The following is a 14,393-nucleotide window of genomic DNA, read 5'->3' as shown; positions in this document are numbered from 1 at the left end:
TGCTCCTGATTTGTTTTGTTGGACATTCAGCATGAAATGACGCTTTCAAAAACTCCATCAGCTTCTTTGATGCAAGCATTTACTTGAACATAAAATAGATGAATTGACAGAAAAAATCTTGAACTTATCTCGTGTCCTCCTGACACTAAAAGTAGAGACCCAGGCGGGCTGTGAATGAAGGGGCCGTTTTGTGGCGGTGTGCCGTGATTCCAGGCGCGTTCCCGAATTAAATCGTTTTTCATTCCCAATCGGATGCCGATCCCCCCGTTCCCGCGGCACCACCGCCCCTCCCCCCCTTCCCGCCGCACCGAGGCCCCGCCCCAGGGGGCGCGCGCGTGCGCACGGCGGCCTCTGCGCGCCTGCGCACGGGGACACGGCCCGGCGCCTTACGCGGCTTTCGGATCATTTTGAGGGGTTATTTCCTTTTTTTTTTCACTTTTCTTCTGGCCGTCATTGCTCCGCCCTTCTGTAAAAAGCAACACTCCAAAAGACTTTTCCAGCCTTAAAACAGTAAAGCTTCGTGAATCGGGCCGTGACCCCTGACCCGCCGAGGTCGGAGGTGACCGCCAAGATGGCGGCGGCTGTCGAGGGACAGCGCGCGGCGGGGACGCGGCGGCCGCACTGCTGAGGGAGAGACCAGCGGGGCCGACCCTGCCCCGAGCCCGGTCCGGCCCCACCCGGCCCGCCCGACCTCCGCAGCGCTCCTTCTGCTCTCCGTGGGCGGCGCTGCCCCAGCCGGCGCTCCCGGGAACGCGGACCCCGGTGCCATCCCGATTCCGTAGCTCCCGCCTCCACTGCCCGCCGAGCCGATCGGTTTCCGCAGTTCCTGCGGAGAGGAAGCGGCTCTGGACTGGTACCGGACGCCCTGCGGCAGAGGGGCTGCGTGTGCACTGACAGAAGGTTATGTGCAGACACCGATTGCTGTTGGTGTAACGATGGTGCTCAGCCGAGCTGAAGATTCCTGACTGCTGGGGGTCACGGGTCCGCTGAGGAGATGAGTGATCAAATCCGACGTGACTCGGGGAAGAGTCGAAGGACCCATTGAACGAGGATGGTGTTGGTGCCAGTCTGACGGTCAGCAGTGTGTGTTGAGTGCTGCGGTTCAGAATGAATAGGAAGAAAGGAGACAAAGGATTTGAGAGCCCAAGACCATATAAATTATAAGTATCTATTTTTTTTTAAGTTGCTGTACTTGAAACCAGTGCACACTGAAACAGGCCGATCAGTAATGATTTACCTGAGAAGGTTGGAGCTATTGTTTGTGTTCTTGCATTCAGAAAACGTGTGTTGCAGGTTTATGTTTTACTGTGTAAATGGATTTACCCATGGAGTGAGCCTGTCAACCATGCAGTCTTATCTTTTGAAGATATTTACATTATGCTCTTCAGACCTTGGAGATTTTCCACACAGTGTCAGTACTACAGATCATACTACCATGTTAAATTCTTACGGCTGTGTCAAATCCTTTTCACTTAAGGGCTTTTTTATGTATAAAAAAATATTTGCCTTTGCAGCAAGCAGCTTTGTTAAGCAAATTGTCATTTTTACACATTCACTATTTTGGTTGTAACCAAGCTGCAAAGCAATTGGTGGTGGATTTCAGTTGATCTTTATATATTTCTCTCTATACCCCCTTGAATCCTTTATAGATCTGTAACACAAATATATTTCTAAGTAGAATCATTATATACAATTATATCATCATCATCATGGCTGGGCTTTGCGAACGAAGATTTGGGAAGGGCACTACCCACGTTTGTTACAAGCGCATTGGTGGCTAAAAAGGCCGATACGAGACAGGCATGTCCGGTTGCAAAAGGCACAGCAGAAAGACTCCTTAGGTGGTATATTCTGCAAGGCACGGTTCTTTCTGTGTTGTCTTTTCTCCTCAAGAGTGATCCTGCGTGCTTTCTTAAAAGCATCAGCAGCATTATAGATGGTATGTCTCCAGACCTCCTGATTGGAGGCCAGAGTAGACCAGTTATGTTGATCAATATGGCCAAGACTGAGATGTTGTTTCAGGGAGTCCTTTTATCTTCTCTTTGGGGCTCCTCTCTTGCAGCAGCCAGTGGCAAGTTCACCATAAAGCAAGATCTTAGGGAGGCGGTGGTCCTTCATCCTGGAGACGTGCCCTGCCCATCGCAGCTGTGTTCTCAGCAACGTGGCCTCAATACTTGTGACTGCTGCTTGCTCTAGAACAGATGTATTGGTCACATAATCTGACCAGTGGATGTTTAGGATTGTACGGAGGCAGTGTTGATGGAAGCGTTCTAAGAGACACAGGTGGTGGCGGTAGATGACCCATGATTCGGAACCATATAAAAGAGTAGACAGCACAATGGCTCTGTAAACACTGATCTTTGTACTTTAATACAATTAAATATGGGTAATGTCTGAGTCGGTTTTTAGGTGTTATTCTCTTGTAGGAATTTTTGTCATACTTGATCTCAGCTGAAGCAATATCACTTTTTAAGGTTCAGGGTACGTGAGTATGCATATAATGTGTGATATGTCATAAAAGTTGAATTATTGCAAGGTTGTATCTTGAGTCATGAATTACACTACTTTAATACCAGTCTTGATTAATATATAACCATTATTTTAAGTAATAAGTTCTTATGGCATCATCATGACTGGGCTTCGCAAACGAAGATTTAGGAAGGCTCTATCCACATTTGTTACAGGCACACTGGTGGCTAATGAGGCCAATGCGAGATAGACATGTCCGATTGCAAAAGGCACAGCAGAAAGACTCCTTAGGTGGTTTATAAAGCAAGACACGATTCTTATGGCATGTTCATTGTAAAAGCACATGCTATATCTTTTAATGTATAATACCTGCTTACATAAATTGTGTGTGAGAGTCAACTCCTCAGATAAATTTTCGCAGGTCTCTGATTGCAATGGCTACATACCATTTTTGATACTGTATATCACTGCAATGTTAGGCCTTGACACTATGCCATTGGTACTGCTTTATTTTTACGTATAGATAAGTGATGTTCAAAACCGATGTTGCTATCTTCTGTAATCTTCCTAGTAATACTCATAATGGTATGATACTATGTTTGATTTTATTAGAACTTTCTTGACCTTGTGTGCAACTTCTATTCATTATTTGGTTTAGACTATGTAAGCAATTTAGACAACCATTAATTCTTCTTATATAAGTATATTTTATATGCAATATTTACCTATATATACTTATATCCTGTATAGCTCTCTATTTTTTTTAAACTGGGTTAAAGTATTACTTTAAATGCTGGCATTTATGCAAAACTTACTTATTTTAAATTTTTCTTTTCTTCCAGTACAACTCATCAGGTGGTTTGTATCAACAACATAAATTTTCAGAGAAAGTCTGTTGTAGTAAGTATTTCTTAATAAAATGTGAAAGTAGAAATTAAACATCTGGGTTTTATTCATGCTTTTAGAGGAAACAACTGCACACACAAGCTAATTATGTTGTTCAGACTCTTCATATGTTATATTTTCTAATCTGATGCCTCTCATAAGTCTGTCATTCCTTGACATGCATCAAATAAAATACCTTCTAATTGTGAACGCTTTAATCTCTGTACAAAAAAGGTGTCTAAATGAAGGCCACTGCATTGCAAGTAGTATTACAGAGCAATTTGCTGTTCAAAATTGATGTTCATGCAGTGTTAGCTGATGTTAGAGATAGGTGTGTAGAGTTTTTTAGCCTATATGTGAGTTCACTGGGCCTTTGAAGAGACTGATGATTTCAGGCCTGAAGTCACAGAGGGTCTTTGTGAATTTAGACATCTGCTTAAATAGATTCTGCTTAGATTTTAGAAATTGTGTAAAGCTCAGATACCAAAACCTACATCATAGTGATGATAAATATAGTGATGCTAACAACTTGAAATCTAGTCAATAGAGGCAGATTATTTCCGGTAAAAGAAACATGATTGTCAGTCATGTTCAGTTTTTTTGTTTTGTTTTGTTTTATTTCACATGTGGGAAAATTCACCTGTTAAATAGCATGGAAGACAATCTACATGTCTAAAAGGGCAAACCAGTTTCCTTTTAAAATAAATATCTTTATACTGATGATCTTCTTTGAATTGTGCTAATAAGAATTCTTTTATATCTCCCTATTTTATGAGTTGATAAAGATTTTACAGAAGGTTTGTTTTGTGTTTTCATAGGGTTATGTGGAACTGACAATATTTCCCACGGTTGCAAACCTGAACAGAATCAAGCTGAACAGCAAACAGTGCCGGATTTACAGAGTGAGAGTCAACGATTTAGAAGCAGCTTTCATCTATAATGATCCAACGCTGGAGGTTTGTCACCATGAGTCAAAGCAGTAAGTGGTGTGTTTAAAACTCTGCAGATTTAGTGTTTTCTTTTGCTCTTAAGCATGACCTATTTTATTTTACTCTGAAGTTTTACCTGGTAATTTCCTAATGGTGACTTTTGGTATGGTGACCTAATTTTGGGGAAGTATTTTGGCAATAATTTTTCTTCTTTAGAATTTCTTTCACTAACATACCTTTGTATTGTTTTGAAAAAGAATCAAACACTTCTTTAAAAAGTACTTTATGGGGAAAAAGTCATTGCATTTAAACTATTTGTTTGTGACAGACACTCTGTATTCCTTTATTCATCACTTATACAAGAGCTTCAATAATTCAGTTTGCAAATACAGTTTTCATTTATATGGGACACTGAGTTGGTTATCAGAGCCATGAAATTTTCTTTTGAGTCCTGATAGTGAACCACTCGAGTCTATTAATTCTGTAATTCTACTTGTTTTGTGACTTGATATTTTTGTTGTTGTTGCTATTGCTCGGTATGTCAAAAATTCAGAATCCTCATTGCAGGGCTTCTAAGTTGTTATGAAGTGCTAGAAGTAAAGCTTTTGGTCTTTCCTATGGAATCAAACTTCTATTGTTTCTTGTGGTAGATAAGAGTATAAGTCCTAGCACGTTACCTGAACTCACTTTGAAATTTGAAAGAAAAGTTTCAAATTTATTTACCAGCTGATATCGAAGAGCAAATTTAAAAACATGAATTGTCCCACAAGTTTTGGGGAACAAATATGGGAAGGGAGTTCAGTAAAAAATCTCATCTCTGTTTGATTTTTTTGTAAGTGAAGCACAATGGGCAAATGTTTTCCCAAAGTATTCTCTTTTGATTTATTGAAACTTATGTTCATGTTCTCACACCTTCTTTTTGCTGAATTTACAATTTGCTGAATTGTTAAAGAACTTCTGGTGAAAGTGTTGTACATATTTAGCAGCAGTTGATATGAAATCACAGAGACCTTTAGGTTGGAAGAGACTTACTGACACCCAGTCCAACTCACCTGCTCACGCAGGGTCAATTAGAGCAGGTTGAATGGGGCTGTGTCCAGTTGGTTTTGAGTATCTTCAAGGGTGGAATCCCTGCAGTCTCTCCAGGCAACCTGCTCCAGTATTGATGACCCTCACAGTAAAACGCATTTTCCTGTTTTCTGATAGAATTTCATGTATTTTGTGTCCACTGACAGGACCAGAGAGCAGTGGGCACAAACTGAAATACAGGAGGTTCCCTCTGAACATCAGAAAACACTTCTTTACTGTGAGGGTGACTGAGCACTGCAACCCCAGAGAGATTGTGGGGGCTCCATCTTTGGAAATACTCAGATGACAGAAGTCATCTGGACATGTTTCTGAGCAACGGGCTGTCAGTGGCCCTGCTTGAGCTGAGGGACTGGACCAGAGACCTCCAGAGGTTCCAACCTCAGCCATTCTGTGATTCAGTAATAACTGGAATCCTGCATAACTTCTGGCAGATGTGAGAAAGAAGCATAATTTAAAATTATCAGAGTGAGCAATCCATTATGTTAAGAAGGGGATCAGGAGAGATAATTCTATAATTTTGTGCAGAGTTTTTCTGTTCAAACTATTCAAACTTAATAGAAAATCTCTGTATTTCATACCTCCTGTGTTATTCATAGTTATGAAAGACAGAGGTCACCAAATATTCATAACAAAAAATTTGTATGCGTCTTTCTGTATCTCAGAAGTCAAAGGCAACATAGGTTACAAAGTATTAGGTGAAACATGCATTTTTCAATTGAAATACCTGGTCCAAATTGGGTAATTAAATATAGCATCTCTGCTCTTAAGGCAGGATTGCAAACAGAAGTGCTAGAAATCTAAAACCTCTCAAGAATTAGGATCTCAAAAAAATCATCAGTGGATTTCCTCTGCCATTCATTACAAAGAACTGCTTCTAGAAACAGCAGTGGTTTGTAGTAGTTTTTAATCATCTGGTCAGCTCTTCCAAGTTCTCACTTGTTACGGCAAGTTTAGTGATGATGGCCTTTGTGCCCTTGCAGCTGAACTAGGCTGCAGCAGTTATTTTGAACAGGACACAGATTAGACATGATGTTTTGCCTCTAATGGTACAGAGACAGTTACCTTTTGCATAGTTTTCCTCAGTAGTCTGTTGAATTAGTAAACGTGAAGTTAAGAGGGTTCTTGGCAACCTGTTTATTTAAAATAATTTGTTTTCAATCTTTACTCTTTCCTGTTGTGTGTAGCAAGTATGAAATAAGTTCAAGTTACAAGGTTTTGTATACAAGTATTTTCTCTTTTTTTTGGATGATGGTTTTGGTTTCGTAGATGTTGTTTTCTAAAAGAATGCATAAAATCTTAAAAGTGTTAAAGTTGGATAAGACCTGTAAGATCATCAAGTCCAACTGTCAACCCAGCACACCATCATGTTCACCATTAAACCATGTGCCATGTCCACATGTTTTTTGAACACTTCCAGGAATGATGACTCCACCACTTCCCTGGACAGTCTGTTCCAATGCTTTACAACCCTTTCTGTGAAGAAATTTTTTCCTAATATCTAATCTGGGGCATAAGTATGTAGAAGAGTTAATTTAATGTACCCTTTCCTACTTTTTTATCAAAGTTAAGATAATTTAAAGACTTCTTACTCCCTTATTTAGAATCAGAATTCCATTAGAAATGGAAAATTCTGTATGGAGTAAAGATTAGAAGACTTGCTACAGCATCTCTGACTTGAGAGATTATGTTTGCTGATAGGAGGTGAAAGTAAAGAGAAATGGTTTGTTGTTTATGTTGTGCAAATTTTGGCATGCAAAAAACAGTTTAAAAAGGGTTGAGAAATTGGAGATTAAAAGAGCTTTATCTATGCAATTGTTTCTGCCTCACCATGATATTCTTTGCTACTTCTTGGGTGAGATGTCAGATCATCTGTGTGTTCTGAGTTTAAATATTCATCTTGTTTTCAGTTCAAATAATACTTCCAGGTTTTATCATCTATTACTGCAAAAATCATTGACACACAGTCTGTGTTGTTTCACATATTCAGTGTTGCAGGAGGTGAAACAATTTTTTTCAATCTTGTATATTGTCACTTTTGAATATCCTTTCCTAAAAAGGTAATTAAAAATCGCTAAAATTTGTAGGAAACGTTAGAAACTGTTAATTAGTGCATTAGATATATTTTCAGCTTTAATGCCATTGCCAGTTTATCTGTCAGTCCCAAACCATAGTTTCAGGTAACAAGCGAATGAGCTTTTAGAGGCTTATCTAGAAATAAAGTCAGACTTCGATCTTGTAATTTCTTTTGGGGGCTTCGGGACAACATGGCTTTTTCATATCAGAATAGATGGATGAACTTAGATAACACAGTCACTTTCTCCCTGACTGAGCAAACACCTGAGTAGTGAGGTATGAAACTATTCACACTACTTTCCCATGTATACACAAGGTGGCAGAGAATCCCATCTTTGCTTATGCTTTTCAGGAAGAGTTTGAAGTCTTGCAAAGACTGGAGAAAACAGGGGAGGAGGATTTTCCCCCAGCTTTTGACCCCCTTTTTCTTCTTCAGGCCTGTTACAACAGCTTTAGAGAATTTTGATTTCCTCTGGATATTAAGGACGTTAAGGAAAGCAGACCAACAGGCACTGTGGCCACTCAAACTGCAGCTGAGCCAGAGGAACAACCAATGCTGCTAGCAGTCGCCCCTATACAGAAGAAGGAATCCAAGACAAAATCAGTTTGCTTAGTGAGGGATGAAGAGGAAGTAGGGCCCTCAGAACAGGAGGAAGAGGCAGGGCCAGAGATAATCACCTCATCCCTATTGCCGGGTGAGCTGTGAGCTCTGAGAAACGATTTTAGCTGCCAGTTGGCTGAGCCTCTGGTGACCTGGCTGGTCCAATGCTGGAGTATTGCGGCCCACAATATGAAACTGGATGGTAGTGAAGCCAAGCAACTGAGATCCTTGTCCTGGGATGTGGGCATTGACAAGGAGATTGGGAAGAGGACAGAAACTCAACCTCTGGAGGCGACTCCTGTCAAGCATGAGGGAAAGGCATTCTCTCAAGGAGGATCTAGTAGAGCACATCAGACCCACAAGAGTATAAGGCTTTAGTTGACACCAGCACACAATGCACTCTGATGCCATGAAGATATGTAGGGGCAGAATCCATCTCTACTTTTGGGGTGACAGGGGGATCCCAACAGCTGACTGTACTGGAAGCTGAAGTGAACCTGACTGGGAATGAATGGCAAAACCACCACATTTGACTGGCCCAGAGGCCCTGTGCATCCTTGGCATAGATTACCTCAGGGCAGAGGAAATTAGAGAGCTGAATACCTTGCCTGGTCTCTAGAGGACCTTTCTGCTGTGGGACTGCTGAGGGTCAAAGAACAACAGGTACTGATTGGTACCACAGTAGTGCACTGTCAACAACACTGCACCAACCAGGACTCTGTGACCACCATGCATGACATGATTTGTGAACTGGAGAGCCAGGGAGTGGTCAGCAAGACTCTCCCACCCTTTAACAGTTGTATATGGCCAGTGTGTAAGCCCAGTGGAGAGTGGAGACTGACAGGAGACTATCGTGGCCTGAACAAAGTCACACCACCATGGAATGCTGCTGTGCTGGACATGCTGGAACTTCGGTATGAACTGGAGTCCAGGGCAGCAAAGTTGTGCCACCATCAATATTGTCAGTGCATTCTCCATTCCTTTAGCAGCAGAGCACAGGCCACAGTTTGCCTTTACCCGGAGGGGAGTGCAGTACACCTGGAACCGACTGCCCCAGGGGTAGAAACCCAGCCCCACTATTTGTCATGTACTGATTCAGGCTGCACTGGAAAAGCGTGAGGCTCCAGAACACTTGCAGTACTTTGATGACATTCTTGAATGGGGCAACACAGCAGAGGAAGTTTTTGAGAAAGGGGAGAAGAGAATCCAGATCCTCCTGAAAGCTGGTTTTGCCACAAAACAAAGTAAGGTCATGGGACCTGCCCAGGAAATTCAGATTTTAGGAGTAAAATGGCAAGATGGATGTTGTCAGATTCTAATGGACATGGTTAACAAAGTGATATCTATGTCCCTACTGACTGGTAAGAACGAAACACAGGCTTTCCTGGGTGCTGTGGGTTTTTGGAGAATGCATATTCCAGATTATGGTGAGGTTGTAAACCTTCTCTATCAAGTGACCTGGAAGAAGAATGATTTAAGTGGGGCCCTGAACAACAACAAGCTTTTGAACAAATTAAACAGGAGATTGTTCATGTAGTAGCCCTTGGGCCAGTCAGGACAGGACAGAAGAAGAACATGCTCTGCACTGCAGCCGGGGAGACTTGAGGATAACCGCTGGGGTTCTGGAGCTGGGGGTACGATGGATCTGAGGCCTGTTACACCCCAACTGAAAAAGAAATCCTGGTAGCTTAGGAAGGGGTTTGAGCTGCTTCAGAAGTGACTGGCACTGAAGCACAGTTCCTCCTGGCACCTTGACTGCAAGTGCTGGGCTGGATATTCAAAGGGAAAGTCCTTTCCACACGTCATGCCGCTGGTGCTACGTGGAGTAAGATCGCTGTGGTCACACAGTGAGCTGGAATAGGAAATCTCAATCTCCCCAGGATCTTGGAAGTCATCACAAACTGACCTGGTCTGAAGGTGAAAAGTTTGGACTACCATCAGAGGAGGCGGAAAAGGTGGCACGTGCTGAGGAGGCCCCACCATATAATCAACTACCAGAAAATGAAAAGTGACTTGCTCCTTACTCATGTTTCTTGCTCTACTGTAGCTCTACATCAAAAATGGAAAGCTGCCCTATGGAGTCCTACATGGCAGGTCACAGAAGCTATTGGGAGGCAAGGCAGATCAAGTCAGGTTGCAGAGCTGAAAGCTGTCCAACTGGCTTTAGATATTGCTGAACAAGCAAAATGGCCAGTGCTCTACCTCTACAGTGACCCATGGACGGTAGCAAATGCTTTGTGAGGGTGGCTGGACTGATGGAAAAAGGCCAATTGGCATTGCAGAGGGAAACCCATCTGGGCTGCTGAATTGTGGCAGGACATCGCTGCCCAGGTAGAGAAATTGGCTGTAAAAGTACATCATGTAGGTGCACACGTACCCAAGAGTTGGGCTGCAGTCTGTAATGCTGAATTGGTTGTTCAATGACATTGCCACTGTATGCCAGAACTACCATGGACAATGAGTATCTGCTCCACATACACCAGTCATGAACTGCTGGTGCACCTTGCAACCAACTGACGGCACACCAGCCCTCCTGCCCTGGAAGACATCTAGGACGGATAGAACCCGCAGTCGTGGACTAAATGAGCTCAACAGACATCTTGGAGGGATGACCATTGACTATGGAAATGGTACCTGTGCTTGTGTATGTATATATATATGTGTGTGTGTATATACATATACACATGCATGTGTATAGTAGGAAGGTGTAGGATTTGGGGATGACGTAGATGGTATAAAATAAGGGGTGGATAATGTCCTAGTTCTGGCCAGGACAGGGTTAAGTTTTGCAGTAGCTGTGAGGGGACCGTGGCCAGGACATGGCCAGGACCCAGAGGTTTTTCTGTCACCTCAGTCATTTTCCAGGGATCAGGGAAGGGCTCACTTCTGCCTCGGTTAACAGGGCAGAGGGAGCAGTTGGGTATTTTCGGAGGAGGTTTTCTGTGGGGTGAGCATTAATATGTGAATTGTTTGTCTCTTTCCCTGTACTCTGTGTTGTTTGTATTGTTGCTGTTACTGTTCTTGTCTTACTTCATTGCTGTTTCCAATAAATTGTTTTTATCTCAACCTGAGTTCTTTACTTTTTGTGCCTCCGGTTCTCCTCTCCAGCCCACCCTGGGGGAAGGGGGAGGAGAAGGGGAAGTGATTGAGTGGTGTGGTTTGGAGTGTTTCAGTAGGAACACTAAATTGGGGAATACTGTTCCTAAACCATGGCATAAAGGTGTAGAGAACTTTTGAAAAAAGAGGGGACAAAGTCCTTAAGCTTGGGCAGGAATGGAAATTAGGTTTCTCAGTGTGCTAAAGATTCAAATCATTGCCTTATTAATAAATTACATATATGTGTACAAATTATCTATTTAAAATATGCTGCATATAATATGTACTATGTCATATATATACTCCAATATCAAGTGCTAATTCTATCTCGGAAGCAAAATAAAATAGTAAATGAATTACAGGTAATGAAGAGTAATTAATTGCTTGTAGATCGAAGAACTTATTTTGCCAAGTTGATGTTAAGTACTGTAAGAAGACAGTGCTTTGTAGACTACGTATTTAGCACATATATTTGTAGCACTGGTGCAGCTAATAGTGAGAAATGCTATGGAAAGTTGACATGGAGCTATTTGGAATCAGTTAGTAGCTTTAAAAGGTACTTTAAAAACCTCTGCAGGATCTCTTCTTTATGAGCTGCATGCACTTGGGGTGTAATTAACAGTGTTTGGGGTGAATTCTGATAATAAGATGTATCTCTACCAGAAAGAAAACATGAATGCTTTTTTTTTTTTTTCATTGTCAGTCTATGCTTAGCATCAGGACAATTTATCATTGTTCTTTGGGCTGTCACTTTTGGTTTGTGCTCTGTTTTTGTTAAAATGACCATATCCAGTTTATGGAGAATAGTTCAACCTATGAAAAAATTAATCTGTGGTACTAAGCTTTTAATGGATTCTTTTACAATGAATCACCCATTTGAATTAGAACACTTCACAAAAATAGAAATATCAGAATAGACTGTTTTCCATAAAATGTTAAACTCTGTGGAGTCTACCTTTTTTGCTGTAAAATCATAACCTTTTCCTGTCTGTGAACTCACTGATGTTTGAAGTGTAGCCACAAGCTCATCACAATTCTCAAATCTGGAGAAAATTCTCACTGATGTATTGGAAAGGGATCCCCTATCAAAAATAGTCAATTTTCAGGACCAATTTAGATTAAAATTAAAAACTTTCAGACTTTACAGTCTAACAGAATGTTACTGTTGTTTGCTGTTGCTAGTTTTTTTAATTACTAATATAGTTCTTAGTCATGCTCATGTTCGTGGCTAGGCTTCATCCAGTCTTTTTTTAAATAGAGTTTTTCTGGTGGTATTTGTTTGCCTTTCTAGGATGCCATTTGAAGAGAGTTTAAAACAACATTGGCTAGGGTATTTCTTTGACCCCTCAGTATGACAGGTCAGGGAGGTAAACCAACTGAAAGCTGTCTGAAAAAAAGACTTTTTTTCCATTTGGCACTTGGAGCTGGATCCCTACAAAGTCAGGTGAACAGTAGTCTCCTTAGTGAGTGAGGGAGTAGGAATGAGTGACTGAGACTAGGAGACAGCACATCAGCTGGAGTTTAAGTGATTTTGAATTATTCTGGAGCCATAGCTGGAGTTATGGTATATTCCAGTATACAAATTCAAACTTTTGCATTTAAAACTTGTTGGTGTTAGATCCTATCTATAGGTACACTTCAGCTGTGAAAAAGGAAAAAAACTGTATTAAAACTTGAGTGTTTAAAATTTGGGTGTTTCTATGCTCAAATGGTCCCATTTACTATTCATGTCTGATTTTCAGGAGCTTCCAAGCAAAGTAGACAAGTTTACTGCTCCTGACATTCTCAGTCCTGGTAGTGGTGCCAGGGAATTTGTGCACTATAATTGCCAAAGATGAAGAACTACATGAAAATATGTTCTCATATTTCCGTGTTTTAGCAAAGTTTTTTATACGTGGAAGACTAAGAATATTAAGCATGGTGTTTTACATATCAAGACTTACAGAATGATGCTGGCATGGTTAATTACACTTCATTCTTCCAAATAAGGTACACATTTGGGTTGTTTTCTCTGTGGGTGGTGAATAGAGAATGGTTAGATGAAAGCAAAATCCTGAAATGAGGTCATGTCTGCTTTGTGTGGACTTCAGATTCCATGGAAGGTGGAGTCCCCAGCCAAAAGTTAATTTACTCCATTGTGGTATAGCAATCTTGCATCTGGGTCAGGGCAACCCCCAGTATCAATACAGACTGGGGGATGAAGGGATTGCAAGCAGCCCTGTGGAGAAAGACTTTGGGGTGCTGGGAGATAAGAGGCTCAACATGAGCCATCAAGGTGTGCTTGCAGCCCAAAAAGGCAACCCTGTCCTGGGCTGCCTCACTTGCACATGGGCAGCAGGGTGAGGAGAGGTGATTCTGCCCCTCCCCTCGGCTCTGATGAGACCCCACTCTGGTGAGTGCTGTATCCAATTCTGGGGTCCTCAGCACAGGAAGGACAGGGACCTGTTAGAGCAGGCCCAGAGGAGGGCTGTGGAGATGATCAGAGGGATGGAGCACCTATCTGTGGTGAAAGGCTGAGGGAGCTGGGGCTGTTCAACCTCAAGAAGACATGGCTCTGGGAAGATCTTACTGCAACCTTCCAGTACTTAAAGGGGGCTTATAAGAAGGACAGGGACAGACTTTTTGGTAGGGCCTGTTGTGATAGGACAAAGTGTAATGGTTTTAAACTAAAGAAGGGTAGATTTAGACTAGATATAAAGAACTCTTTTACTGTGAGCACCGTGAAACCCTGGAACTAGTTTCCCAGGGAGGTGGTAAATGCCCCATCCCTGGAAACACTGAAGGTGTGGTTGGACAGGACTCTGAGCAACCTCATGTAGTGCAAGATGTCTCTATCTATTGCAGGGGGGTTGAAATAAATGACCTTTAAAGGTCCCTTCCAACCCAAACTCTTCTGTGGTTCTGTGATTATATAGTGGCTTTATGCTTGGTTGTGTTTCTGCCTCCAGTGTTTGGATTCATCGGTGGTACCCAAATTCTGGGGAAAAGGTGATAAATAATTCTTTTCATGTATAGAGTTGTGCAAGCTTTTGAAGAACTTTGTGTGCTGGAGGATTAGAATTAAGAAAGATTTTGCTCCCATGTGTAGTGGGTTGGGTTTTGGTAGCAGGGAGGGGCTACAGGGGTGGCTTCTGTTAGAATCTGCTAGAAGCTTCCCCTGTCCTGTGGAGCCAATGCCGGCCAGCTCCAGGATGGACTTCCTGCCGCTTGCCAAGGCCAAGCCAATCAGGAGTGATAGTAACGCCTCTGAG

General features: G+C 42.0%; 1 protein-coding gene across 3 annotated transcripts in view; it reads left to right on the top strand.

The window, feature by feature from the left end:
- Positions 1-441: 441 nt before the first annotated feature.
- TAF2 (TATA-box binding protein associated factor 2) overlaps positions 442-14,393 on the top strand; it is a 66,088-nt gene continuing 52,136 nt past the window's right edge. The window contains exons 1-3 of one of the 3 annotated variants that reach the window (XM_027726923.2): positions 442-1,160; positions 3,315-3,369; positions 4,173-4,333. In XM_027726923.2, the coding sequence (XP_027582724.1) occupies positions 1,108-1,160; positions 3,315-3,369; positions 4,173-4,333 (269 nt within the window). In that variant the 5' untranslated portion in view covers positions 442-1,107. Of the gene's footprint in view, positions 1,161-1,196; positions 1,246-3,311; positions 3,370-4,172; positions 4,334-14,393 lie in introns of those variants that run through there. The other 2 variants (XM_027726924.2, XM_039382167.1) reach the window with 2 other exon arrangements.

This window comes from Pipra filicauda, unplaced genomic scaffold (assembly GCF_003945595.2).
Source record: "Pipra filicauda isolate LSUMZ 115617 unplaced genomic scaffold, ASM394559v2 scaffold25_size4600443_pilon, whole genome shotgun sequence".
Taxonomy (NCBI): Eukaryota; Metazoa; Chordata; class Aves; order Passeriformes; family Pipridae; genus Pipra; species Pipra filicauda.
This window is presented reverse-complemented; position numbering and strand designations above follow the sequence as displayed.